Source organism: Aspergillus wentii, assembly GCF_001890725.1.
Source record: "Aspergillus wentii DTO 134E9 unplaced genomic scaffold ASPWEscaffold_2, whole genome shotgun sequence".
NCBI classification, from domain to species: domain Eukaryota; kingdom Fungi; phylum Ascomycota; class Eurotiomycetes; order Eurotiales; family Aspergillaceae; genus Aspergillus; species Aspergillus wentii.
The window spans coordinates 3915740-3941642 of record NW_024467833.1 but is presented as its reverse complement, the minus strand read 5'-3'; the positions used below and the strand labels follow the sequence as shown (position 1 = coordinate 3941642).

The 25903-nt window shown below is 49.1% G+C and overlaps 11 protein-coding genes across 11 annotated transcripts; 5 read left to right on the top strand and 6 right to left on the bottom strand.

The window, feature by feature from the left end:
- Positions 1–105: 105 nt before the first annotated feature.
- On the bottom strand, positions 106–2061 carry ASPWEDRAFT_37353 (calcium/proton exchanger). Its single transcript, XM_040834655.1, has 3 exons — positions 1628–2061; positions 727–1568; positions 106–662 (listed from the first exon to the last, which is right to left on the bottom strand). Exons 1-3 carry the CDS (start codon positions 2009–2011, stop codon positions 578–580), a joined length of 1311 nt encoding a protein of 436 aa, XP_040693228.1. The 5' UTR covers positions 2012–2061; the 3' UTR covers positions 106–577.
- On the top strand, positions 1975–2461 carry ASPWEDRAFT_37352 (uncharacterized protein). The gene has a single exon (XM_040834654.1). It carries the CDS (start codon positions 2211–2213, stop codon positions 2439–2441), a length of 231 nt encoding a protein of 76 aa, XP_040693227.1. The 5' UTR covers positions 1975–2210; the 3' UTR covers positions 2442–2461.
- Positions 2462–3759: 1298 nt separating this feature from the next.
- ASPWEDRAFT_379219 (glucan endo-1,3-beta-D-glucosidase) lies at positions 3760–7144 on the bottom strand. Its single transcript, XM_040834790.1, has 6 exons — positions 7083–7144; positions 6624–7032; positions 6458–6567; positions 4684–6411; positions 4564–4625; positions 3760–4500 (listed from the first exon to the last, which is right to left on the bottom strand). The coding sequence occupies exons 2-6, from the start codon at positions 6808–6810 to the stop codon at positions 4212–4214; spliced, it is 2376 nt and encodes a 791-aa protein (XP_040693226.1). The 5' UTR covers positions 6811–7032; positions 7083–7144; the 3' UTR covers positions 3760–4211.
- Positions 7145–7650: 506 nt separating this feature from the next.
- On the bottom strand, positions 7651–8938 carry ASPWEDRAFT_379276 (uncharacterized protein). The gene has a single exon (XM_040834793.1). The coding sequence runs from the start codon at positions 8757–8759 to the stop codon at positions 8088–8090; it is 672 nt and encodes a 223-aa protein (XP_040693225.1). The 5' UTR covers positions 8760–8938; the 3' UTR covers positions 7651–8087.
- Positions 8916–11892, bottom strand: ASPWEDRAFT_169389 (UTP14 family protein; the record flags this gene model as incomplete). The annotated part of the gene is made up of 2 exons (XM_040830454.1): positions 8916–9098; positions 9163–11892. The coding sequence occupies 2 exons, from the start codon at positions 11890–11892 to the stop codon at positions 8916–8918; spliced, it is 2913 nt and encodes a 970-aa protein (XP_040693224.1).
- A 304-nt stretch (positions 11893–12196) lies between these two features.
- On the top strand, positions 12197–12652 carry ASPWEDRAFT_169388 (mitochondrial 54S ribosomal protein mL41; the record flags this gene model as incomplete). The annotated part of the gene is made up of 2 exons (XM_040830453.1): positions 12197–12379; positions 12443–12652. The coding sequence occupies 2 exons, from the start codon at positions 12197–12199 to the stop codon at positions 12650–12652; spliced, it is 393 nt and encodes a 130-aa protein (XP_040693223.1).
- On the top strand, positions 12438–13362 carry ASPWEDRAFT_378591 (uncharacterized protein). The gene has a single exon (XM_040834772.1). The coding sequence runs from the start codon at positions 12682–12684 to the stop codon at positions 13228–13230; it is 549 nt and encodes a 182-aa protein (XP_040693222.1). The 5' UTR covers positions 12438–12681; the 3' UTR covers positions 13231–13362.
- Positions 13363–13495: 133 nt separating this feature from the next.
- On the top strand, positions 13496–17304 carry ASPWEDRAFT_104457 (HECT-type E3 ubiquitin-protein ligase; the record flags this gene model as incomplete). The annotated part of the gene is made up of 3 exons (XM_040827645.1): positions 13496–15498; positions 15565–16579; positions 16633–17304. The coding sequence occupies 3 exons, from the start codon at positions 13496–13498 to the stop codon at positions 17302–17304; spliced, it is 3690 nt and encodes a 1229-aa protein (XP_040693221.1).
- A 1212-nt stretch (positions 17305–18516) lies between these two features.
- pab1 (polyadenylate-binding protein) lies at positions 18517–20916 on the top strand (the record flags this gene model as incomplete). Its single annotated transcript, XM_040827553.1, has 3 exons — positions 18517–20004; positions 20065–20696; positions 20757–20916. The coding sequence occupies 3 exons, from the start codon at positions 18517–18519 to the stop codon at positions 20914–20916; spliced, it is 2280 nt and encodes a 759-aa protein (XP_040693220.1).
- An 818-nt stretch (positions 20917–21734) lies between these two features.
- Positions 21735–23926, bottom strand: ASPWEDRAFT_169385 (transcription factor domain-containing protein; the record flags this gene model as incomplete). The annotated part of the gene is made up of 2 exons (XM_040830452.1): positions 21735–22257; positions 22317–23926. The coding sequence occupies 2 exons, from the start codon at positions 23924–23926 to the stop codon at positions 21735–21737; spliced, it is 2133 nt and encodes a 710-aa protein (XP_040693219.1).
- Positions 23927–24067: 141 nt separating this feature from the next.
- Positions 24068–25466, bottom strand: ASPWEDRAFT_378812 (alcohol dehydrogenase catalytic domain-containing protein). Its single transcript, XM_040834776.1, has 2 exons — positions 24445–25466; positions 24068–24395 (listed from the first exon to the last, which is right to left on the bottom strand). Exons 1-2 carry the CDS (start codon positions 25236–25238, stop codon positions 24209–24211), a joined length of 981 nt encoding a protein of 326 aa, XP_040693218.1. The 5' UTR covers positions 25239–25466; the 3' UTR covers positions 24068–24208.
- Positions 25467–25903: the final 437 nt, after the last annotated feature.

Genomic DNA, 25903 nt, shown 5'->3' with positions numbered 1-25903 from the left:
ATGATTCTGTTCTACTTGTTTCTTGCTTTTTCGCGTCTTGTCTTGTTGAATTATATTATTTAAAATATGTTACGAGGTCCCTGTACAGGCTAGTAAGGTGTGTGGTAAGATATTAGAAATTTGTGTACGTATCAAGAGATTTTCAAGGACATTGCCTAGAACTAACAAATATACTATCGTGCTACCTTCAAAGTACCGCCAAATATCCCAAATCGATCCGAACCTGTGCACAATTTCAAAACAAACAAGTAGTACATGATGAAAAGTAGGACGTTGTTGAAGAGGTATTCAAGTCGTTGTTCTTGAGCCAGAGGTATCCAGGCCCATAGAGACTGACCAGCAGCGTATGTGTAGCGAATTTATAGTAACACAATAATGAAACAAGAGTGAGTGGTCTGCTTTCAAGAAGCAGTAAGGTACGACGTCGTGACGATGAGTCCGAAGACTCTCCAGACTCGTATCATCAAAAGGATGAATACATCCAATCTAATGTTGTATGGTTCAAGATAAAATGATAACAAATTAAGAAAATAAAGAGAGTAAATGGTTTTCACTCATGCATAACCTTTTCATAGACTTAGTTTCCAGTCAGGGGACCGAGAACGGCAGTATCATCCACGTTATCAGGGTAGACAAAGAAGGCAAGTCCCAGGATCAAATACCTAGAGAAGAGCAGTTAGTATGGGTCAAACGGTATACTAGAGCAAAACGGAGGAAGCAACATACATTCCCAAGCACAATCCACCTTCAAGATAGTTGGACTTTCCATCCTGGATAAGGTATGTCACAACCAAGCCAGAAATGAAGAAGGCAACAGTTTCGAATGTCTGGAAGTGAAGAGTCATCTCCACATCCATGATCCAACCCAAAATGACCAAGAAAGGCGTGACGAAAAGGGCAATCTGCAAACTGCTGCCGATTGCGACACCAATTGCTAGGTCCATCTTGTTCTTGTAAGCAACGACGACGGCCGTCACATGCTCAGCGGCATTGCCAACAATGGGAATCAGCACAAGACCAATGAAGGTCCGGCTCATGCCGGTCTTCTGCACCATGCTGTCAATGCTTCCAACTAAGTAGTCGGCGCAGATTGCCACGAGGACAGTCACAACAACCAGAACAACGCAGGCAGACCAGGGGTTCAAAAGGTGTTCCTCTTCTTCCTCCTCGGCGCCATCTTGGTTTTCCGGATCACCTTCAATGACAGCCTCCTCGAAAAGGTTGGCATGCGACTTGAGCTGGAAGTAGAGGTACATCACATAGAGAATCAGAAGAATGATAGCAGTTCCATGCGACAGAATCAAAATGTTATGTCTGGCGGTATCCGAGTTCTGGGCAGAGGATAGAGAGGCATAAAGGGTCGCAGGGATGATCAAGGATGCGGACGAGACTGTCATCAGAGACGACATTGTGGAGGCCACGGTACTGTTGAAGACCTGCTCCTGGTGGCGAAGACCACCAATAAAGAAACAGCACCCGAGCACAAGCAGAATATTAGACAAAATGCTACCGAGCATACTGGCCTGAACGACGCGAATCTGGTTCTCTTTGAGGGCAACGATACTGACCTAAAATAGCAAGACAATTAGCATACAGTTACATACGCACAAGACGAGTTGACACTTACAATCAACTCCACTGCATTTCCGAAAGTAGCATTCATGAGACCACCCAGAGCCTGTCCCATGGTGGCAGCCAGCTCCTCGGTCGCAAAGCTCAGCATGGAGGCCAGAGGAATGATGGCGAAGAAGTTCAGGGTAAAGATAGCGGTCGAATCCCACCCAAGGGCACCGGCAATGATACCCAAGGGAACGAAGACGAGAAGCACATTGGTGTAGTCTCGCGCCAGAGTGTACCATGTCAAATGAGCAACGTGCAGGGGCCAATGAGTCCAGTGCCGTTCGTTCTTGTAAGACATATGGCGGTGCTGGGAAGTTGACCTCGAGCCATTACCAAGAAGGGATTCAGTTTCGTTGGGCTCAACGGAGCCATTTCTCGACAGCCCCGACATGGTTCTGTTGGAGCCCAGAGTGTGTCTGCGCGAGATTGAACGAAAGGAAGCTGTATAGAGAACCCCACAGTTCCAGATTAGCCCAATTAGCCCTGAATCACGATTACAGCAACAATGCGATTTGCAGCAGACGTATACCACGGGCTCAACGGATGTGCGAAGGAAAGGACGGTTAATATAAAAGGAGGATGAAATAAGGATGATTAAGGAAAGTATCAGAAAAAGAAAAGAAATTCTCGAAGGAAATAAAGAAAAAAACGAGTTGAAAAGAAGAAAGAGGGGAAGGATCCAGGAAAAAAGAGCGTATCAACGAGCAATCACGAGGGGACGTAACAGAGAGAAAGAGAGGGTTTCCTCTGGCACATACACATTTTGGCTTTCTTTTGGTACAGATGGCAGTGGCGCAGTCAAGTCAAGCCCAGCTTTTTGAGCTACTAGTCCGGGTGTATCTGGACGGGATCAAACGAAAAGCTTCCCACTGGAATATGAGCAAAAAGGTGGAGGGGGGGATCCAGTTCTACCCCAGTCTCAATCTGCAAAGCAACACACACCAGCCACGTCAAAACGGTGGACCAGAAGAAACGACCGTGCGATAGTATGATCCTTGGTAAGGTTAAGATTTCGAAACGACGAAGATTGTCACTTCTAGTCTTTGCAAATTGGAGGGTCTGTATGTATTCTGTAATTTTTTTTCTCCCTGCCAAGTTGAGTGCGGATCAGTCAAGACATTCCACGGTTCGCCGGTCTACCAATGAATAGACATGGATCAGGATCTAAGTACCTCAGGGTGTCTTAATTTGAGGGACTATTTTATTTAGACTTGAATCTCAGTCAATCGCAATCAGAGATCCGGATGCTCCGGCTGTTTGATGTCGTATGGACTGGAATTATCACAAACAAAGGGGGAGGAAGAGAAAGAAAAAATAAAAGAGGAGACGAGTGACGACTGCACAGCCTCAATCTGAAAAGCTTCTTAAGATTAGGACAAGCCGACTAGCCGACGATGAAAGAATAATGAAGGGAAGCGAGAGGAATTTAAGAGAGCGTGTATGGATGGGGGAGTACAAGGGTTGGCGGTGGACCAACAGACCGCAATGACGTTGAAGACTTTGGGAGAGAGAGAAAAATGAATGCCCAAACAAAGAAAGGATTGGACGGAGAATTGAGTTTGGATACGGCGATGCCGTGGTGATATGATGATGACGATGATGATCGCGATGATGTTGACGACGAGATGCGATGGGGACGAAAGCTGAAGAAGAAGAGGACATGCGGTGGGGCGATCAGGGTGGACATAAAAGCTTCAGCTGAAGATCGATCAGCTCCAGCCACCAGCACCGAGTATCTACTACTTAGCACAGTCTACATTAATGATGCCTATCCAGGCATTCTCAATCTTTTGGGTCTCATTATTATCGCATGAAAGAATGAAACCGCGACAGTAACAGAACTGTTTGAAAAATACCCCCAAGACAGGGTTGATCCAGCCGCCAAGGGTGCACTGCCACACAGCTCATTCCCCATCAGTCTGCAGTCCACTTTTTTTCCCTCTCTTTAGTCTTTTCTTCTTTTTGGTGCTCGGTTACACAGGAGATCTTCAGTGATGGATTTCTGCGATTATGCAATTCCAACATGGAGTGGTGGATGTTGCTGCAAGGTAGCCCTCGACACGTGTTGGGATGCTGCATCTGCCTGCATTCATGAGACACACATGAGATAGGTATGAAGTGGTCGTGGAGTCAATATGACGGGTTATTCAGGAGTTGATTTGGATATCATCCGTCCACGTAGCCTGCATATCCCAGCCTGACGGGTTTGCTGAGTGGGATCGGATCTTGATCCATGCGCAGTCAACGTGGCTGCATTTCGCGGTTTTATCGACTAATTCTGACTAGATTACTGTTCTATATACGTGGAGATGTCGAGAGGAAACGTAGAATAATCACTGTCTATGGCTAACTGTGCACGGAGACTGCAATATGGACAGGTATGAACGTGGCCAACATCCGGAGAGAGGACTGGCATAGAAACGCTGAATGGAAACGTGAACCATAACCACTAGCAAGGAAAGATCACAAAGAAATAAAGCCATCGAGATCAAGATCATCAAGGTCATTGAGATTGCACTTCATCAGCAAGAAGGGATCAGTCGACTACAATGGGGCGCCACCAAGTCCTGGGATATGGTCAGTAAAGACTGCTAATGAATGTTCGCATTGACCAACTCACCTGCCACAAAGGCCAGATACCAAGTGCGACTCGTTCCACCATCAATAGCTCCGTAATCGAATTGTGGCTGGGAGAAGAATTTCCACGAAGTAATAGGATCAATCAGAGCGAGATTGGCGTACAGAACTCCTTTCCATCCACCAGCAACCTTTTCTGCAGGCGTAGAGGCATTCGACGCGAAGTAGGCGTTCCATTCCTCGGCCACGAATCTCTGACTGCGCGTGTATGGAGACGACGGCAACAAAGGCAACATGTGGATTCTATAATATAGGTCAGTTCCCCAAAAGCTGAATGAATGTCATGGAGTGCTGTTGTTGTCTTACCCTTGAATGAACTCGGCATTTGCACCAAAGTATGTGGTATGATCGACCTTGTTCTCGAAGAGCTGTGTTGTATCCTTGTTAGCCGAAGCTACTCTCCTGGTTGATATTTGAACCACTTACAATACCGGTGACTTTGTTAGGAACAAAGTTGGCCGGTTGGTTCTTGTTGTCGCTTTCCATCAGGAAATAGTTGCGGAGCGTCCGTCGCAAGATCCCAAGCATCAAGTTTCCGCGTGCCTCCATGCTGGCATCGCCAATGGTCTTACCCCACATCTTCAGAGAGTACGCAAACATGGTATCTTCCGATGTCGACTCCTGGTCTTTCCCATCGAAGGATTCGAAGAGCCCCTTCGCCCAAGAGTGTCCGTGAAACCAATCATACCCCCGCGAGAAGGGGAAATGAGGATCATTCGTGGCGGCGTTACCTGCATCGCGGACCAGCATGTTAACCCAGTCTTTATTGGCCGAAAGCCAGGACGGATCCAGATGCCCGATGATGGCCGCCGCGTGAATAAAGTATCCGTAATGGAAATGATGGTCATTGTACAGGGTGTTGCCGAAATCAGTGTTGGGGTCGCCTGCTACATAGCTAGCCGAAGATACCACGCCCTTCCAAACATTGTCATAGACAAGCGGGAACTGCTGCTGATTGTCCACGAATCGAGCAAAGCATTTTTTCAGCTTGTCGAGAGCAGGAGCCGCAAGTGTTGGGTTGTTTGCAAGCTTGTCGACCGTGTACACCATAGTAGCAAACTTGCTTAGAGCTTTGCCGCTGAAGTACATGCTGCTCAAATTCGTTTGCCCATCCATGTCCTGATCGAGCTCGACTGGTGCGGTATCGATGATAGTCTTTCGGGCTGTGTCGGAAAGCCCGTTGGCACTCCCATTTTGTACGGACCAGGGCGCAAAGCCCATATCGATTGGGAGACCAGGCTCATTCATATTCCAGATCTCTCCAACAACAGCTGTTGCATTACCTTTGGTGGTAGTCCGGAGCTGAATACTGGTCATACGGCTTCGTGTGCTGTTGTCAAACGATTCAACATGATGCGGCAGAGCAAACATCAGTAGAGGTGTGCTCTGAACATCTTTGCCTGATTTTGCCCAAGCGAGACTATATGTTCCAACATCCTGGGACACATAACCTGAGACAACGCCCTCGGTCGCAAACACACCGGCTGAATTATCGAAAAGTTTCTCTCCCAAAGGGCCCTGCGGGTTCTTGGCCACTTGCAGTATACCAGACCATCCGGAAGGCCCACAAAGGTCAATCATGGACTCTAGTTTGAATTTTGGATCATTGCCGTTTTGCGGGATTGCATAAAGCAGCCAGGTCATGTTGTCCTCCATAGTCAACCGGTATTTGTAGATACCCGGTCTTGGTGACCCAGCGGGAACAACATGTCGGAAAAAGATACTGCTTTGGATAAGAGGCTGGAGATTGGTGTAAATGCCAGTCACAAAACCCATACCTTGCACGACTGGGAAAGTGATTCGTGAGGTTGACCCATTGTCAGGTCGCAAGACTGCATTAGCTGAGAAAGGCAAAGGGTTTTCAGTGGTAAGCAACGTTGAGCCTTTCAATTCAGCCGCCGACAAAATCACAGACTGGATCCCAATTGCATTGACGTAGTTGGAGATCGGGTTTCCAGGAATGTTCGTATTCTGCGGGCCCTGGGAGGTCTTATCCAGTTCAGTATGCGAGACGGCCATGCCAAAGCTGGATGCATTCCCCCAGCCCTTTGCCCACGCAACCGTGTATGGGTGTGTGAAGGTGGCGTTTGTCTGCGTTCCTAGAAAGAGCCCAGCGTAGAATTTGTTTGTTTCAATCGGGGTTGTTTTATTGTCCTATCCATGTTAGATATCAGATAGAAAAAGAGAATCCAAAACTTACAATTGCCCATCTGGATACTAGGTGGTCATCACGCGACTTGATGCTGGATGGAATCCCTCCAGTCGAGACCGGCACGAAGACATCTTGACCGGTCATGGCTGAATTGGTACCTTTTTTTATGTGAGATCGTACCGAGATCTTGGAGTAGCTGGCCGATATCACTCACCTTTGGGGGCTTCTGGTACAGGCTCACTGGTGTTCTCAGGCGAGATTGTATGGGTCTCACTCGTATAGGAACCGTCAGAGGAGAAAGCACTTTCTTTGACCGAAGTAGTTGGCTGAGGAGCCGTAGTGCTGGTTGGAGTCTCGGGGTGTGTGATGCTAGCCGTGCTGATCACAGTTGGAATCGTCATCGGCTGCTTGATCACCGTAGGTTCGGTCTGTACGGTGTATGAGGCCAAAGTGGTTGCCGGAGCATGAGTTGATGACACTGGGTTAGGACCTAAGTCGGATACCAATTGGTCAACCAAGGAGTCAGTGTCCTCCAAACCTCCAAGTAAGTCGTTCAACCCAAAGGTTGGAAAAGGTTGTTGATTTATCGGATGGCCCTCGCGTTCCAAGCTGGTCGGGTAGAACTAACCATATAACGTCAGTATCAGCTTCAATGGCCTGCGCAGACACTTACTTCTTGTATGTTGGGAATGAGGACTCTTGCTCCCTCCGTAGACGGGGGATAGAGGGTCTCAAAAGTAGTGGTAGGCGCTGATTCCGTTGATTTAGGGAGAGCATACGCCGTCTCTGCCGTGAGGAACAATGTTAGCATGAATGTCGAGCGCCATCCTGCTCCGGCCCTCATTTTCGAAACGAACGACTGCATCGTGAAGGACAGAAAAATGGGAAAAACTAAAGGAAAAAAGCAAAGCAAAGACCAATTTCGAGAAGTCCTGAAATGAATGTAGCCTTCGCTACGGGGCAAGGAGACGGGTGGAATGAACGATAGAAGCAGAGAAATCCAGCCAGGAAAGGCAAAGATGAACACGAAGACGAAAAGAAATAGAGAGTAAAAGAACGAATACTGCGCCCAACCCAGTCAATGCCCCCCTAGCTAAGCATCCAGTATACTGGACACAAAGCAGCTAGAAGGAGAGAGGGTGGAGCAGAGCACGAATCTTCTCCAGGGTACGACTTGAAGCAGGCGAGAGAGAAAGAGAACGATGATCGAGAGGAGGAAAGAAAGAGATGTGAAAAGAACATAGCTCACCGATATAAAAGGTAAACAAATTCCATTCACTGGCTCACAGCTAGCGTGAATCCCAGGCAAGCAATCATCCAACCCCAATCGAGTGACACCCAATGACAGCTTCCAGTGAATGGCCCTGGGGGAATATTTCGAGTATGTCGATCTAGTCAGCCGTCAGTCAGTACACCAATTGAAGCATGGACAATTGGACACATGGAATAAAACACATTCATTGAGGCTCCCAAAGGGGCCGAACAATGCAGGAACCAGGGAAGCGGAATGGGCAATCACCGCGACAAAGAGCAATTGTCTTGAAGCTGGCGTGAATTGGTCCCCACAGAGAGGTATGTAGGGCTTTACTGACCTGGCGCAACTGGCTCGACCGTCTGATAATAAAAGCCAAGGTGAATCCTGAAAGTCAAACAAGTGAAGCGGTTGCAACGGTTCAATTTATCCCGCATTCGAGGTCCCTGGGGAGTGACGAAAGGTGGAGTAAGGCAGAAGAGTTCCGGCGACGACTAAACAGCCAGGAACAGCATCAGACCACGTGAGAATCATTGCTCTGAATATCACCCGACAGTCGAAAAAAATTATTAATTTTATTGACTTTGTTTTTGGCTTCGTTGAATATGCCAATTGTTGATGTTTCGGAGGGAGGGATGGATCTGGGTTAACTGGGCTGCGTAGGGTTGGCTGCATTCCAGCGGATCTCGAGAGGGAGACACGAGGGGCAGCTTGTTCCGATCGAGACTGACACGCGTGGTCATCGTCACTCTTGATTTTGACATCCATGCAGATATGAATTAGGATGTCTTCTTGATGGACAGGGGCTGTTGAAGGCATCCCTGGAAGTCGTCGCTGTGAAGGTGGTTTGCTTCCTGCTGACCAGCTCAAAGGCTTTTGTGCAACTGCAAAACACCACCACGGTCCACCCGACCAGATCATCAGTATCTTATAAACATCAAGACAGAGGATATTAGGGATTGCCAAGTCAGTGGCTTCATTTATTGTGCCGAAGGTTGTTAGGCCAGCCTTGAAATAGGAAATTCTTTTGGAATGATTGATCATTAAAATACAGACAACATCTTTTGAGTCCCCCAATGCACACTCGTTTAGTACCATATTGAAGCAGTCAGCTCTTGACCAGAGAGCTTGATCCTGCGCTATAAAGTACGATCCATATCTATAATAACGTAACTGAAAGACGTGGTATCTCTATCCGAACCTCGTTCATCAATGGCCAGATAACACCAGAAATTACAAACTGTAGACTCCAGCTTAAACCATAGGCTTCTCCATGGCCTTGATGACACCCTGCTTGACCATAACGCGAGGCTTGGTTGAACTTTGGTGTGTCTCCTTGGTAGACCATTCGGGGCCAATTGGAAGACGGAGCGATCTTTCGTACTGCTGCTTGGTCTCGAAGGGGTGGGGAAGCTGTGTGGCCAAGTATTTGTTATTCTAGAAGGAGATGATTAGTTTAGGATTTGTAAGATAATTGATAGAAATAAAGGAATATCCTTACCTTCTTGACACGCTTCTCGTTGATGATGACCCGCGAGAGTTTTGCATCCTTGCGGTTCTCGGGCTTCACACCCTCAACAGTAGTGGTAAAACGCTTCTGTCGTTTCTGCTGCTTCTTGCTAACTCCATCGCCAGCCCAGTTTCCCCATCCAGGAAGGGTATTATCAATCACTTGATCACCCTCCTCTTCAATGGCTTCTTCCTTCTCTTGATCGAAGTCTTGTACGACCTCATCCCCAGCAAAGGCTCGCTTCACAAGATCATGGTTCTTGAGAAGCACTGGCACATTGCTTTCATCATCGCTGTCATCGTCATGTTGGACGGTTTGCTTCTTAGAGGCTGACTTCTTGGCTTTCTGACTCTTGGGAGCATCATTTGACACAACGTCATTAGACTTGGAATCAGTTAGGGAAATGTCGACAGTTGGCTGTGAATCATCTGCAGTCGCTCGACGGTTGTTCCGGTTTGTCTGGACCAGCCATGGGTTCTCCTCTTCGGCAGCAGACTCTTGCTTCTCAAAGGGCTTGCTTGAAGAGAGAGATTGAGACTTGTTGTTCACGGGGCGTGTAGTCTTCTGTTTCTCAGGCCGGTCAACCACAATGTCGACATCCTGTTCTGCATCTGGTGCTCCCATTTCTTCATCATCAGACCCGGGTGCTTCTTCAAACTCATTTCGAGTTTGAGTTTGAGGTTTCTTCTGTGGCTTGACGCCCTGTGACTGACCAAATTTCCGCCGACCAACTTCAGACTCTGCCTCGGATTGTGACTCCTCCCCATGAAGATCTCGGTTGAGTCGTCTGACCTCTGCGTCATTTTGTGCTTTGCGCGAGGCTTCTGCGTTCTGCATGAACTTCATGGAAAGGAGCTTAGAGTGAGGTCCCTTCAATTCTGGCGCGGCATCATCACCGCCCTCAACTTTGTCGAGCTTTTGGCGGAGCTTGCGGTTTTGATAGTCTGAGTCGGCCTCTTGCCATGGGTCCTCATCTTCGGACTCTGAGCTAGATGAGCCAAGGTAATCATCGTCTCCATGAGAGACGCGTTTGCCTTCAATTCTCTTGCGCAGCTCCTCCTCTTTCTGAGCAAGTTCTGCCGCACCATGTCGGGCTTCGTCATCCCAAGCTGTACGGCCCGTCTGCTTGAGACTCTTGGCCCATTTGCTCTCTCGGTGCTTCGAGCCCATTCTAGCCTCTGCTCGCATTCGCTCGTTCTTTTCCTTCTCCTGTTCATCCAAGTCCACACCTGCTTCGAGAAGAGCTTGCCTCTCTTGCTGCTCCAGCCTCTCTCGTTCCTTCCGATGAACCCGACGGTATGACTTGCTCTTAATCTTCTTGATACGCTTGGAGCGAACCTCCTCCCGGAACATTAAATCACGGCGTTTGCGCAGCTCTGCTCGACGGGCCTGGATTTCCTCAATTGGCAGTTTACGCGCTTGTAATTCCTCAAACTCTTGAAACTGGTCTTCGGCTGATTTTCCATTTTCCTCCACAAGTCCACTTTCTTGAAGGATGTTCTGAATGGCGTTTTCGAGGTCGTTCTGTGGTTTAACAGTGTCTATTCTATCCGTTTGCTGGGCATCGGGGTCGGGAAGAGGGAACATGAGGTGTTCTGCTCTGCGGTTGGCCTTGACCGTATCGAGCCAACGATCCATAGTCTCCTTGCTCTTTTCATAGGCTGCTGCTCGCTCCAGCTTATCCTGTTGGCGTTTTGCCAGAGGTGCATCTAGCTTCCCGGGAATACCAGATGATGTTGCTTTCTGAGGAGCGGAATCAATGTTTTTCAATGAGTTTTTCAGGCGAGAGTCTGTAATCGAGGGCATGAGGTCGGCGAGAGTCAATTTTCGTGAAGACGTCAATCCATACTCCGTTGGCTTTCCGTGCTCTTGTTTGGCACCTGACTTCCGTCCTGGTTTATTGGTAGGCTCTGTGTTCATGGAGTTGACGAAATTTTGCAATTTCGATAGCCCATATTCGTTATCAGCATCATCTTCATCTGACAACCCAGCATCGTCGTCAGACTCTTCTTCAGATTCATCGTCTTCGCTTTCGGAATCGTACTCCTCGGAATCATCGTTTTCTGCGGGTTTCTTGGACTTGGATGCCTTCTTGTTTTCTTCTTCTTCCTCCGCCATATTCATATCCCATGCAGTAGTAAGATCCACTGCATCATCTCCTAGATCATCATCATCATCATCTTCGTCCATATTTTCATCCTCTGATTCGTCAGCATCCTCGTCAAGGTTGATCTGGCGGCTCCGCTTTGCCTTGTCAGAGGTTTTTGGTTTCGACTTCATAGTAGAGCTTCCGCGGAATGCAAAGCCTTCGAATCTTTCCTCGTCGCTTTCGCCCATAGCTTCGTCACTATCGAGGTCACTGTCATCGTCACTCCCAACCTCTCCTAACCTCCACTCATGACCTTCGCTATCGCTGCCGCCATTTTCGCTGGAGTCATCAACGGTTCTGCGACGTTTGAAATCGGGGCCATCTGAATCGCCTTCATCACGGCCATGGTTTCGCTTGCGTGCAGCAGCAGCAGCAGCAGCAGCAGCAGCAGCAGGGTCATCGCGTTCGCCTAATCGGTTACGTCGAATCTTAACCTTGGTAGGAAATTGCTGCTCGGCGATAGAGAGGGCGTTCAAAGCCTTTCCGGCCTTTCTCTTGGGGACCCTCTTTGGGCCTTGCTTTTGCGAGGACTGATCCTTTGGACCACGCAACTGAGTTTGCCTTCGAGGCATGGTCGCGTATGTCCCAGACTGAGTATTTAATCCCTTCTAATCAGTCGTAATATGCGTAGAAGAAAATAACGAAAAAAACTCGTTGCTAGTCAGTAAAAAAGTGTGGGGGTGGTGCATTCAACTTTTTTTTCTTTGCCCGCAGCAAAAAAAAAGTTCGGCGCGGCGGAGCTAATTAGCGCCGTCCGACTTTCAGAGCCTTGAGACGGGGATTTCAACTACTCCGACAACTGGACCATCGTCAGAAGCTCAGCGCAATCAATCCCCAGTTCGTTTAGGGACAGATCGGTCTTTACAGCTGCTCAAGATGTTCAAGCCTTCTCAACCGATGATGGCGCGATTGCGCTTGACCACGAAGCAGGTCAATGGCGGTTACTACAAGGGAAACCGAACCGGCTCCATGGGATATTTCTCCAAGAAGGGTTCATACGTGGTTGATTGGAAAAAGGTCCGCACTTATGTCGTTCCGGAAAATCTCGATCAATTCAAGGTGAGCAATTACAACGATCCCAGCGTACAAGTTAGAGACTAGCTAGGCTAACAAGATGTAAAGCTCACGCCCTTTGTAACGAAAAACATGGCCCCGACACGAACCAGATACACAAATGAGATCGAGAAGAACAACAGAATTATTACGGTCGAGCGGGCATTCGGTGGCAAGGATTACCTTGATATGTGGGCATCGGACAATGGATATGAGGTCCTTGAACAGGAACGACTTGAGGAAGAAGCAAAAGAACAGGCAACAACACCTCGCCAATAGCCGTCTCCTAGTCGAGTAGGGTGACATCGATGAGACTTGAAAGCTGGTATGAAAAATTGTTCTGGCATGGCTGTTGTGACGCCGCTCTGACTGCTATAGTCGTGGATGCTAGCATTTTCTCGCCGGAGAGTGTCATCGAAACACACCTGGGCGTTCACGCTCTCCCTACCCATTTCCTGCTCGCTGGTCGACCGCAACCTTTGTGTATTATATGTACAGTATGTGTGATACTTGAAGCATTTGGACAGAGCTCACACCGGGGTCTCGTGGATGGGTTTATCTTCCAAGGTTGCACAGATATCAATCAGCGGGGGACAATGGGCATCCTGACTATCCTCTTTTTTCTGGGTATTTCAGCTTTGCGGCGCATCTTCGGGATTTTTGCATTTCATGGTTCAGGTTTATATCATTCGAGATCATATATAAGAGGAAGTCTCTGTCCAAATGCCACAATAATTGTCACAAGCCTCAGCTGTCTATCTTTCAATGTAGCATCTATCTCAACCTTATCTCCTGTAGTTTATTTATTCAGCCCCTCCGATGGAATCTTCAGCTGGTGTCGTGGTGAGTGGCAATAAGAGATGGCAGTCATGATGTGCTCTGTCGGCGGGCAAAAAAGTGCGTGTGCATACCGCCGATCACCGCAGCTCCGCTGTTACTCCAACCGCTATCATATTTCCGGCGTATGTCATAGTCCGAGTTATCTTCCACCCACAAACATTACCTTCTTTGAGCGACTTTTGCGGCATGGGGTGATTTGGTCCTGCATATTAATACCCCAGTGATCATTTAACCCGCAGATAAACTTTTATTGGACTTTGAACTGAAAAAGAGGACGAAGCTATGTTCCAGTCCTTCACGGGCAACTCTCGCCGTCCGCGGCAGGTGAATCTCGGAGCCCGCAATACGAACCCTTTCGCTGCATTTCCTTCGGGCAGACAGAACCCTCACGGTGCCGGAACACAGAATACCCTCGCGATCGCACAGCAGGAGCGGGCACTGAGACAACAGGAGAGAGAACGATTGGGGGCAAGCCGGATCGTACAGCGCACATGGCGGGGTTATCGGAGCAGGAAGATAACGCGCAACACATGGCGGAGAGAGTGGGATGCCGCTGAGCAGCAAAAGTCAGATGTTCTTTTGTCATTCCAGAATCTGTCAGGGCAGCCAGACTTTGATGATGCTCAGCTTGCTCTCCGGTATCGATCGGCTCCAGATTGCCTTTCACAGCTGAGGCTCTTGGTGCAGTTCTTGGAGCCGTGGAATAGCAGTGATATTACTCGCCTTGTGTACTTTTCGAGCGCTTTCCAGAAGACCCTGTGGGAGATTCCATCGATTGCAACTGAACGAGAATGGACGACATTACTGAGGCGTCTTGCGAAGCTCACCCTCCGCGTGCTACAATCGGCAACATCTCCGACAGTGCCGGGATTCGCAGTCAGCCATCTCCTGCAGTTGCTGGCATTCCTGACAGGCCTAATCCCCAAGCCCATGGCGCGACTGGCTAGAGACTATTATGCTGTGATGGCTATTTTGACGAAAAACATAGACCTCCTTTCTCACACAGCGCATTTATCGAAAGATCACCTTGTCCAGAGTGTCCTCGCCTTGCTTCGACCGATCACCTCTGAGACTCTAACTGCCTATGAGTGGTTTGCCAGGAGCTATCTTATTATCCCGGATCTTCCGGCATACCTAGGGACGCTTGATGAGCTAGCGAACAACATCAACTATAAGCTGCTAACGTCGGCTATGGGATCCCAGAACACACAATTTGCAGATGCACTCTTAAAATCTGAAGATGTCGAGGCACGACTGTGGCTGCTTGCTTATTTTATCTTCTTTCATCGGTATGCTCTGGGGAGCCAGGCTAGCCGTCAAGCACCAGAACCTGGGTTCGTGAAAACCGTGTCGGAGCTGCTGAATTCCACCGCTGTGCATGTTTCGCGGCGATTGGAAATGGAAGAAAGTGGTGATTATGATGAGTCCCCTGAAAGATATCCACTGCAACCATTTATCAAAGAACAATTATTCAGCTTGATCAACCAGAGCAACATCACGGGACTTTTATCACAACTCCAATCCGACCATCTATCCCAGGGAGAGTTTGCAAATTTCCAATCGGATGCATCCCAAGAAGCCAAAATCCTTGCTACATACGCCCTGACGCTTCTGAGAGTGTTCCCTCGCCGGGGAGATGATATTCGTATGTGGCTATACTTGGGATCGGCCGCTACAGGTGATCAATTGGCAGGCCAGCCCGGCTCTAGAATACCAGCGATCAAATACTTCTGGCAGGCCTCCAGGTCTAGCCGGATATTCGCGACAATCAGCCATGATTCAACCAAGGTTCTTTCTTTGCTGAATCCAGCAGAAGACGTGAAGGATCCCAAGCTTTCCGACATAACGCCAAGTGAGAGAGATGGAGAATGGACGATAGTCCTCCTGTTTCTAGAACTGTACACCTTCGTTTTGAAAGTTATGGATGATGAAGAGTTCTTTTCGAGTGGGTCGTCGTTTACTGCCTCTGCGAATACGAGGGTCTCGTGGACCAAAGAGAGCGCGTTGCCATTAAAAGAGGTCCAGGATATGACAATATTTCTCAAGAACCTGGCTTTTACCTTGTATTGGAACTCGGCTGATCTTAGTGAGAACGAAACTACGCAGGATACTGGGGGGATTCGAAGTTATTTCAGCTCTCTGGTCCCAGCTTCAGACTCCATCAGCAGCGTTAAAGACCTTGAGATGAAGAACAAGGAAAAGGGACTACCCGGAGTCACTGGAATTCCACTGGACTACTTCAAGGGATTGGTGACAGGTCTGCTACGAATGATTCACGAACGCGAGTATGTTTCATTCCTTGAAACCTTTTGAAGATTTACTTGACGATGCTGACTTTACTCTCCACACAGTTCGAGACGGAAGTTTCTTCCAGATGGGCATTGGTTGATGACTAGTCGATTCGACATGGAGGGTTTCATACCTGCTGTCGTTGCAGAAGAGGAAAACAGACACCAGCTCCAGGATGACGAGGATGATGAAGAGGAAAATGACCTGATGAACGATAATTTCTACGAGCCATCCTTGGGTCTAATCGGTACAGGCCGTGCTCAGCAAACACGTCGCATTGAGGCACTCAGACGGCGTCAGCAGCAAGCCGCTCGAAGGAAGCAGCTTGAGGCCGTGGCACCTAGACTTGAGATACTGAGGAACATGCCCTTCTTCATCCCCTTTCCAACAAGAGTCCAGATATTCCGCGAGTTCATCTTCCGGGATCAGCTACGCAGAAGACAAGGTTTCATCGACCCCGACGCGTGGCGTATGTCGGTCGCTCAGGCTTCGATGGGCCGCATGATCGATGGGCGCCCTGCAGTGCAAGACATCCTCGGTCGGCACCACGCGAACATCAAGCGTGAGAGTGTTTTTGAAGATGCCTTTGAGCAATTCTACGAATTGGGCGAAGGCCTCAAGGAGCCAATCCAAATCAGCTTCATTGATAAATTCAACACAGTGGAAGCGGGAATTGACGGTGGTGGTGTGACCAAAGAGTTCTTGACAAGCGTCACGAATGAGGCTTTCAAATCCACGAGTGAGCTTCACCTATTCGAAGAAAACGATCAACACTTGCTCTACCCAAACCCAGCTGCTGTCGAGCAGCGCAAAGAGCTTCTTCGACAGGTGGGCTTTGTTGAACGAAGCGCAGAATGGAATGAGCAGGTTCGCGATCTACTCCGACGATTCGAATTTTTGGGGCGAGTAATTGGCAAGTGTCTTTACGAAGGAATTCTGGTGGATGTCAATTTTGCGCCCTTTTTCTTGCTCAAATGGGCCTTGACGGGTGGCACGGGTTCCGCGCAGAAAGAGACAGCATACCGTGCTAATCTCAACGACCTGAAAGACCTTGACCAAGGCCTCTATCAGGGATTGGTAAGTTGGACCCGATATGATTTGAATAATCGATGTCTGACATTTGATTGCAGCTACAACTGAAGAACTACCCGGGAGACGTGGAAGACTTTGCGTTGAACTTCACCGTCACCGACACGATACCGCTATCGAATTCCCCTAGTCGCACGATCACTCGGGATCTGAAAGGCAATGGGTCCGATATACCTGTTACGAATCAAAACCGATTGGTGTACATTTCCTACATCGCCCGCTACCGACTCCAGGTGCAGCCGGCCTTGCAGACCAATGCCTTCCTGCAGGGCCTAGGACAGATCATCCAACCTTCGTGGCTCTCGATGTTCAACCAATCAGAAATGCAGACTCTGGTGAGCGGTGAGTCGGGCGATATCGACGTCTCGGATCTGCGACGGAACACGCTGTATGGCGGAGTGTACACGATTGGCGACGACAAGGAAGAGCACTCAACGGTCAAACTGTTCTGGGAGGTGATGGAGAAGATGACCAACGAAGAAAGGCAAAAGGTGCTGCGGTTTGTGACATCCACTCCTCGAGCCCCATTGTTGGGATTCAGCCACTTGAACCCCCGATTCAGCATCCGCGACTCGAGTGAGGACCAGGAACGGCTTCCGAGTACGAGTACATGCGTGAATCTGTTGAAGCTGCCGCGATACTCCAATGCAACCGTACTCCGGGAGAAGCTCCTCTACGCGGTCAATTCTGGGGCAGGATTTGATCTGAGCTAAGCGATCAACTCTGGGCTATTTTGAGGTTAGGAGTGGGGAGGAGTATCTCTCTTTCTACTTTTCTTCTCTTTCTTTTGTTCTCTGTCAGCTGTCGGTTGCATAGCTTTAGGCGTCTTGGAGATGATGTTGACCTTGACTTTATCCATTATGGTTCTAATCATTAACTCTACATATTCTTAGTTCAGTAAATGTCAATACTTTTTTTCTATCAAATTGATTTTATTTTCTTTTTTGCTTTGTCCTTGCCTTGGTACTCTTTATAGGTTTCGGATCGCCACCACAGCGTCTATTACAGGTAGACAAAGCATGCATTCTATATTTAGCCAGCAGTAAAGCAGCTGCAGACAAAGACTCATTTTCCTTTCAGTCTATTTCCCTCCAACCTAGGCTCAACTCTGATGAACTCATGAATTGCATCACCATCTCTTCACCCACCCACTGTGAAGCCCTCAAGGCGGCGAGGCCATCCTTCCTGATGAAGTTTAGCGTCGCCCTCACAAAAAATTCCATTTGAGTTTTCCAGAAAAAAAAAAAAAGACAAAGAAAAAAAATTTGAAAAAAAAAAAAAGAAAGAAAAAAAAAAAAGTCCGCCTTTTCTCTCTTTCTTTTCTTCCCCTCCAAATCTTCATCTCTGCTGCTTCAATCCAGCATCCCTTCTTCCTCTTCTTCTTCTTCTCTTTAAACCTCCCCCCCTTTTTTCGAAAATCATCGAAAAAATCTTCAAAAAAAATCGGAAAATCCCAGAAAAATCAAAGTTACCCGCACTTTTCATCTTTCTTTGAACTGTGCAGTGTGTGTGTGGAAGATTTTCCTTTCCTCTGCCGCCTTTTTTTTTTTCCCTCCCTCATCCCTCGTGATCGCGTCACATTGCGTCGCTCTTCATCTCCAATCCTCTCAAAAATACTCTTTGGAGATTTAATCTAGGTTGTATGTATATGCTTCTTGTTAATGATTGGTTTGCCTTGTCTTTTCTTGCCTTATCAGTTGTCTTTCATTTTTCAGTGTGGCTTCGTGGGAGAGTATCGGTCTTTTGTCTCTGACCTCACAACGCACACATTGTATTGCCTTTTTTTTTTTGTCCCCTCCTATTGACGGTTGTGAGCTGTCTTGCTTTAATATTTGCATTGAACCACTTGACATATTCATCTTGATATAGATATTCTTTTCTTCTTCTTGCATGCTAATTTCTTTCTGCTCAACAGCCCCGTCAAAATGTCTGCCGACGTTGCTACCACTCCCGCCACCGACAACACTGTCAACGGCACCCCCGAGGCCGGTAACGCCGCTGCCCCCAATGCCGCTGAGGCCACTGCGGTTGAGAGCTCCTCTCCTTCTGCTACCCCCAACACCCAGCCCCACTCTGCTTCCCTCTATGTTGGTGAGCTGGACCCCTCGGTCACCGAGGCCATGCTCTACGAGCTCTTCTCCTCCATCGGCCAGGTCGCCTCCATCCGTGTCTGCCGTGACGCCGTGACCAGACGCTCTCTTGGATATGCCTACGTTAACTACAACAACACCGCCGATGGTGAGCGTGCCCTCGAGGACCTTAACTATACTCTGATCAAGGGCAAGCCTTGCCGTATCATGTGGTCCCAGCGTGACCCTGCTCTGCGCAAGACTGGCCAGGGCAACGTTTTCATCAAGAACCTGGACAACGCCATTGATAACAAGGCCCTCCACGACACCTTCGCTGCCTTCGGTAACATTCTTAGCTGCAAGGTCGCTCAGGATGAGTTTGCCAACTCCAAGGGCTATGGTTTCGTCCACTATGAGACCGCCGAGGCCGCTAACAACGCCATCAAGCACGTCAACGGTATGCTGTTGAACGACAAGAAGGTCTTCGTCGGACACCACATCTCCAAGAAGGACCGCCAGAGCAAGTTCGAGGAGATGAAGGCCAACTTCACCAACATCTACGTCAAGAACGTCGACCCCGAGGTCACTGACGAGGAGTTCCGTGAGCTCTTCGAGAAGTTCGGTGACATCACCTCCGCTACCCTGAGCCGTGACCAGGATGGCAAGAGCCGTGGCTTCGGTTTCGTTAACTTCTCGACCCACGAGAGTGCGCAGGCCGCCGTCGAAGAGGTCAACGAGAAGGAGGTCAAGAGCCAGAAGCTCTACGTCGGCCGTGCCCAGAAGAAGCACGAGCGTGAGGAGGAGCTCCGCAAGCAGTACGAGGCTGCCCGCTTGGAGAAGGCCTCCAAGTACCAGGGTGTCAACCTCTACGTGAAGAATCTCACTGATGACGTTGACGATGAGAAGCTCCGTGAGCTTTTCGGCCCCTACGGAACCATCACCTCCGCCAAGATCATGCGTGACACCAACGTTGAGCAGGGTGAGACCTCCGAGTCCGAGAAGGAGACCAACAAGGAGAACGAGAAGGAGTCTGGAGAGGCCGAGAAGACTGAGAAGACTGAGGAGAAGGAGTCCGATGAGGACAAGGAGTCCAAGAAGGCCGAGAAGGGCGAGAAGAAGACCCTTGGCAAGAGCAAGGGCTTCGGTTTCGTTTGCTTCAGCAGCCCTGACGAGGCCTCCAAGGCTGTGACTGAGATGAACCAGAGAATGGTCAACGGCAAGCCTCTGTACGTTGCCCTTGCCCAGCGCAAGGATGTCCGCAGAAGCCAGCTCGAGGCCAGCATCCAGGCTCGCAACACCATCAGACAACAGCAGGCTGCCGCCGCCGCTGGCATGCCCCAGCCTGTAAGTTCACTCGTCTTTTGCTTTAATGTTCTGTAATTCAGATCACTAACTTTTTCACAGTACATGCAGCCCGCCGTCTTCTACGGACCTGGTCAGCAGGGCTTCATCCCCGCTGGTGCTCAGCGCGGTGGATTGCCTTTTGCCCCTCAGCCCGGTATGGTCATGACTGGTATCCCTGGCGGACGCCCTGGCCAGTTCCCCGGTCCTTTCCCTCAGCAGGGTGGACGTGGCGTTGGCCCCAACCAGCAGCTTCCCCCCAACTTCGCCCAGGGTATCCCCATGGGTGCTATGCAGGGACCCGGAGGCATCCCTAACGGCATGGGTTACCCCATGGGTCAGGTTCAGTTCGGACGCGGTGCTGGTGGCCGTGGCCAGGTTCCTGGAATGCCTATGGGCCAGGGTATGCGTGGCGGTCCTGGTTTCGGCCAGGGTCGTGGTGGTGTCCCTCTTCAAGGCCAGATGCGCCCTGGTCAGGGTGGCCGTGGGCAGAACGCTGCTCAGCCCGCTGCCCGTGATGAGGCCGCTCCCGCCACTGGTATCACCTCCCAGGCTCTGACTTCCGCCCCTCCTGCTCAGCAGAAGCAGATGCTGGGTGAAGCTCTCTACCCCAAGATCCAGGTCCAGCAGCCCGAGCTCGCTGGAAAGATCACTGGCATGCTTTTGGAGATGGAGAACACCGAGCTCCTTAGCCTGTAAGTTATTCCCTACTTGTTTATTATTCTTGCACCCAGATACTAATCGTCTCCCTTTAGGCTTGAGGACGAGGAGGCCCTGCGCGCCAAGGTTGACGAGGCCCTCAGTGTTTATGACGAGTACATGAAGAACAAGACTGATGAGGGTGAGGCAACCGGCGAGCCCGCCAAGCCCAAGGAGGCTGCCAAGGTGGACTCGACCGAGGAGAACAAGTCGTAGACTGTGTCTCAATGCCTGATATAATGGCAGACAACGGCTGGATCATGTCCTTATGTCATGTTCGGCTCACTGTCTGCCAGCTCGGAGTTCTTGATTCACGTTTTTGATGACCTACCTTTCGTGTTCCCCTTTTTCTCTCGAGTTAACGATTTCTCTTATTTCTTTTTTCCTACTTTTTTTTATTTTTTCCCTCTCCTGATCCTGATATCCCTCAGTTTCCCAAAAGTTACTTTGTTAGCGGTGTCACCTACCTATGTCTAGTCAACGGCATTCGGTTTATCAGATCCCATAGTTTGACCCATCCTTTCATGTGTCAACAATCATCGGTAGCTACTTTACTATCTCTATGGTGGTGCTGCACGGACAAGAAAAAAAGGGGCACAAGAGAAAGAAAAACAGAAAAGAAAAGGACATCCAAACAAACAACATTGGGATCGGAGAAAAAAGTTGTTCGGACGGTTATGTTTCTTTTTCTTTCTCTCTTTCTATTTTTTCCTTCTATTTTTTTCACGACCTGCTTCGGGGAGGAAGTTGTGACGTCTTTTCTCTTCCTATCCCATCTCCCTCATCCTCTCATCATCACCTACCTCGTATCTTAGCTATCTTACACGAGTGTAATATAGACTTATGACTTCCTCACGGGAATTGGTTCTCTGTAAACTCCTGTATCTTGTAGGACTACTTACTAGTAGTATATTTGCACCCCAATGCTGCAATCGGACACTTGGCTCATGCACAGGTATATATTCAACATGTTTATTTACAAAAGGTAAGACATACAACCAACCCCGAATCCCAATTCATGCCACACAACACAACTAAAAACTCGGATACTGCTGCCCAAACATATCAAAAAGGGTATCAAAGTTCGCTCCCTGAAGCAAATCAACCATGTTAAGATCCAGGTTTGCCGGAGTCATGGTAGACCCGGAAAACCCACCGTCGAGAAACAGACGGTTTTCCAGGTCCTGCGAGTTGGAAGGGGAGGTCTGTTGTGTATTTGCGTACGTGGAGATGATAGGTTCCAGGTTTGTTGGGGTGGGGAGGATTGTAGTGTCGAGGGGAACTTCGTGATTGTTGGTGTTGGGTGGAATATGGGTGTCTGGTATTACTGCGAAGGGGTCGTGGGGGTTTAATGGTTCGTTTGCGTTGAGTTTTCGTTTTCTGGGCCGAGCTGCGTTGTGGTTCTGTGTAGAGGGTGATTGGGGGGTTTCTGTGGTGGTGTCGTTGGTGGGTTGACGGATATTCGATGATAATAATGTGAGTGCTTTATGGCAATGTCTGGCTGGTTCCCATTGAGCGGACATTATATGCAAAAACCTCAGACATTCGTTTAATTCCCTGTAAGTGAAGATAATTAGTCGGACACTCAATAAATTCGGTCTAGGAGTGCCACTTACTGAGACCCTTTGGACAAGACATATTGCTTGAGTTGGCAGGCAAAAGCAAGAACAAGCCCTGACATCCATGCTGCAGATAAGAACCCTGGCCAGAATAATGCTTGGCCTCCGTCAACTTGGGCTCCCAATGCAGTGAGAATGCCCCGAGCGGCACCAATGCAGGTTTGCAACCCTGAGCAGAATTCAGCAGAAGATGGATTCAAAGACAGCGAAGGCCGGTTGATGAGGAGGATCATGTGTTGGTAGAGAATGGTGAAGAATGGCCCAAATTCGAATGGCTTATTTATAATAGCAGCCGTTGCATTTCCCTCCAGCTTGTTAGGACTGCCTTGTAGCTCCGGTGGTAGACCATTCCACCACTTGTGGACGTCGGTGACGAGGAAGAGAACAGAGCTTCGGCGGATAGACCGGACCATGATAGATTTATGGAATAGCTCCAGAGCCCGGCCTGTGAGCTTCCCGGATTCAACATAGCTTGCAAGGGTAGCTTCCCTTTTGCGTTGCTCTTCTGTCCCCTGAGCGACGTTATCATGTCGCTTTTGTTGGGTCTCTGTTGGCGGGGTCATTCCGTCATCTCTCACGGGAGTTTCTCCAGTAGAAGGCTCCCTAGATTGAGAAAATGCGTATGATCCGGTTTTGAGAACTTGAGCACTGTACGCTTGCTGGGTGTGAACTTCACAGGCTCCAGGAGTACAGACGTCGATATCCGAATCCTGGATACCGAGGGGCAACCCCAATGCCTGGCTCAGATACCGGTCAATGGCATAGGCGCACCAGAAAACCCTCTTTCTCAGTTGTCGATCGTGCGAAGAAAGCTCTTTATAGCGAAATGGACAGCGATGAAAACCGCCATGAAGCATAGATCGGAGCGTGCAGCCGCCAAACGTCGATGCGGTTCGAAGCGACATTTTCGCAACCTGATACAGCTGAGCCGCTAGAAGAGCTTGGAGTGAGGGAATATCATGCTTGAAAGACAGCGTCGCCAGCAAGGAATGCATGCTGCTGGGTGATTCAATCCGAGATTCTACCGGCAATTGGATGTCGGGACGAAGCAGACTAGCAAGATTGAACACGCACTGGAATATTGTCGTCCAGCACGCATTGCGATGATTCGACGACGATTCCGGTTTGTTCTTATTCTGCGGTTCGCTAGAGTAAAGCAACTCCATTGCCTGGAGGAACGTTGGGCCGTGTAGAAAGGGAAACAGAGGATGCCAGATCTTGAAATACACCATCATGAACTCTTTGGCCATCTCAACGGGTGGAGCATATCCCAAAGCAGCTGCAACATCTGGATCATACCCCCACCGACCAAGGGATTCCGAGTCCCCGGTCATCGAGGGCGATGCTCTGGTGGAAGGCGCATGATGCTGCTTGCCCCCCCGCGGAGAGTCTTCGCTGCCCACGATGGTGTCTTCTGGGTGGGGGAAGTCCTGAGCAGAGGACGATGGCCCATTCGATGATGGAGTGAGATTCTTGGAAAAAGCCTGGCGAACAGTGTTGATAAAAAAGACGCCGCTGGAACTGCCGACAAACTGACTCTCTTCGTTGGAATGCGCCGTCAGGGAACCGATCTCTGAGGCGCCCGGAATGAAATCTGATGACTCCATTCTGGCGGGCACATCGTGTCCACAGAACCAGTGCCGTAGAAATATATTCACCTCAATGAAGAGGTTCGAAAATGAGGATTGATTGATTGAAGATGGATGCGAATCGAGTCAGACTTGGAGAAATTCTCCCGGCACAAAGTGGATTAGTCAGCGGGTCACAGGAGTGAATAACTTCAACAGTTCAATTCGAGCCTTCTTTCTTATCTATTTATGATTTTATTTCTCGATACTGAATGGTCCTTTGGCTATAAAAATCATGAACTCTATCTGATGAATCTTACCTCACCATCTAACTTCCATCGCCATACGTCCGTCGTGCACCTTGCCCGTTTCCATCAACGCCATCATCTCGTTGATGTCCTCCAGACGAAAGATTCTTGGGTTGATTCGAGGCAGGATATTCTTCCGGAGTGAGAAGTCAATGCATCTCTGGATTGAAGCACGACTAGGGAGTTTGGCGCCAATTATCCTATGAGTATGGTCAGTACTGTGCTTTATGAGAACTGCTCAAGACGTACTGAAATGCGTTCGCGACTAACGCAAGGCCAGATATAGGAAGGCTATCCCCAAATACGCCTACGGCGATGAGTCTTCCCTCTGGTCGGAGGGTTTTCAACGCTGTGTCATACGCTGCTTCCGATCCCAATGTCTCGACCGCAACATCTACGGGGTTTCCATAGTTGCGGAGGGCAATCTGATGGTTCAGTTCTTCTGGAGAGAGAGACCGGGTGTTGAGAATCTCGTTTGCTCCCCCTTCTTTGGCACGGGCTTGGATCTGTTCGTCTTGTACGTCGAGGGCAATGACATGAGCCCCCAGGGCCTGCGCATACCGGGTAGCCAAACTCCTCAGTCCTCCCACGCCTACGATGGCGAGGCTCTCACCCGGACGCAGACAGGCTCGTTCCAACGCATCCCACACGGTAATACCTGAACAGAATAAGGGCGTCAGGTAATTCGGTGACACCCTATCCAACTGTTTAGCGCGAGCAACTACCACCGCACCCTCCGGATCCACCAAAGAATACTCAGCAAAGTATCCGGGGCAGGTGAACCCCTTGACATTCATGCCTTTGCAAAAATGGGATCCGAGTTTCTTGCAACCAAAGCACGCCAGGCATACATCATGATACGGCGCAGCTCCGATCAGGTCTCCCTCTTGAAACCCATAGCTGACGGCTTCGGGTCCGACCTTGTCAACCACCGAGATTGCTTCGTGGCCGATGATTTGGGGAAGAGACCCGATGTCCATGGCCCCGCTGGTGAACTGTATATCCAAGTGACAGAGTGAAGCTGCCTTGACGCGCACTCGCATCTCTCGGCCGGTGGGCTCTGGAATAGGCACATCTTCGATCTGTAAAGGCGTTCCCGCTTAACATTTGTGAGACAAGTTTGGAAATGGGATAGGGAGGTGCATACCTTGTGGCAAATGGCTGCCTTCATAGTCCCTTTGACTGTCATGATGGAAACTATACTTGATATTAAAATGAATGATCCACAGCCATGTAAAGCTTTTTTGTAGCTGTGTCGGGGTGGGGTTTGTTTTAGCGGGCACATGATGCATAGTATCGTAGTACAATTTGGAATTATGGGATCATTCGGAATGTTAGATAACAGGGCTAGTATTCAATGAAATAAACATCCTATTAAGTACTTATTAAACAAAAGCTATACTATCAACAAACGGCAGATATCGAGCAAAAGCAAAACCGTATACATACATCTTGTCGAACATAACATTGGGAAACAGGAAAACGCTAACATTCTCAGACTCAGTGGCCACAGATCAGCTCTGGAGTGGCCTCGTGAGTACTCACCGTACTCACAATCTTCAATCGATGGAGAGATTCATCCAGATTCAGGAATATCCTAGTCACAGCCTGATGGTCATTCTTCGCAGCCCATGATAATGGTGTATGGCCATCGACATCTACAGAGCGTGGATCCACGTTCTGTTCCAGCAAAAGCTTGACCACCGTC

Coding starts and splice junctions, on each gene's coding strand:
- ASPWEDRAFT_37353 (XM_040834655.1), bottom strand. CDS start 2,011: ATGTCGGGGCTGTCGAGAAATGGCTCCGTTGAGCCCAACGAAACTGAA. Junction 1,569..1,627: donor GAAATGCAGTGGAGTTGATT/GTAAGTGTCAAC, acceptor TTGCTATTTTAG/GTCAGTATCGTTGCCCTCAA. Junction 663..726: donor GGTGGATTGTGCTTGGGAAT/GTATGTTGCTTC, acceptor GCTCTTCTCTAG/GTATTTGATCCTGGGACTTG.
- ASPWEDRAFT_37352 (XM_040834654.1), top strand. CDS start 2,211: ATGATTAAGGAAAGTATCAGAAAAAGAAAAGAAATTCTCGAAGGAAAT.
- ASPWEDRAFT_379219 (XM_040834790.1), bottom strand. CDS start 6,810: ATGACGATTCCAACTGTGATCAGCACGGCTAGCATCACACACCCCGAG. Junction 6,412..6,457: donor TAGTATCCAGATGGGCAATT/GTAAGTTTTGGA, acceptor TAACATGGATAG/GACAATAAAACAACCCCGAT. Junction 4,626..4,683: donor CTAACAAAGTCACCGGTATT/GTAAGTGGTTCA, acceptor GATACAACACAG/CTCTTCGAGAACAAGGTCGA.
- ASPWEDRAFT_379276 (XM_040834793.1), bottom strand. CDS start 8,759: ATGGTACTAAACGAGTGTGCATTGGGGGACTCAAAAGATGTTGTCTGT.
- ASPWEDRAFT_378591 (XM_040834772.1), top strand. CDS start 12,682: ATGAGACTTGAAAGCTGGTATGAAAAATTGTTCTGGCATGGCTGTTGT.
- ASPWEDRAFT_378812 (XM_040834776.1), bottom strand. CDS start 25,238: ATGCGAGTGCGCGTCAAGGCAGCTTCACTCTGTCACTTGGATATACAG. Junction 24,396..24,444: donor TTAGTCGCGAACGCATTTCA/GTACGTCTTGAG, acceptor CCATACTCATAG/GATAATTGGCGCCAAACTCC.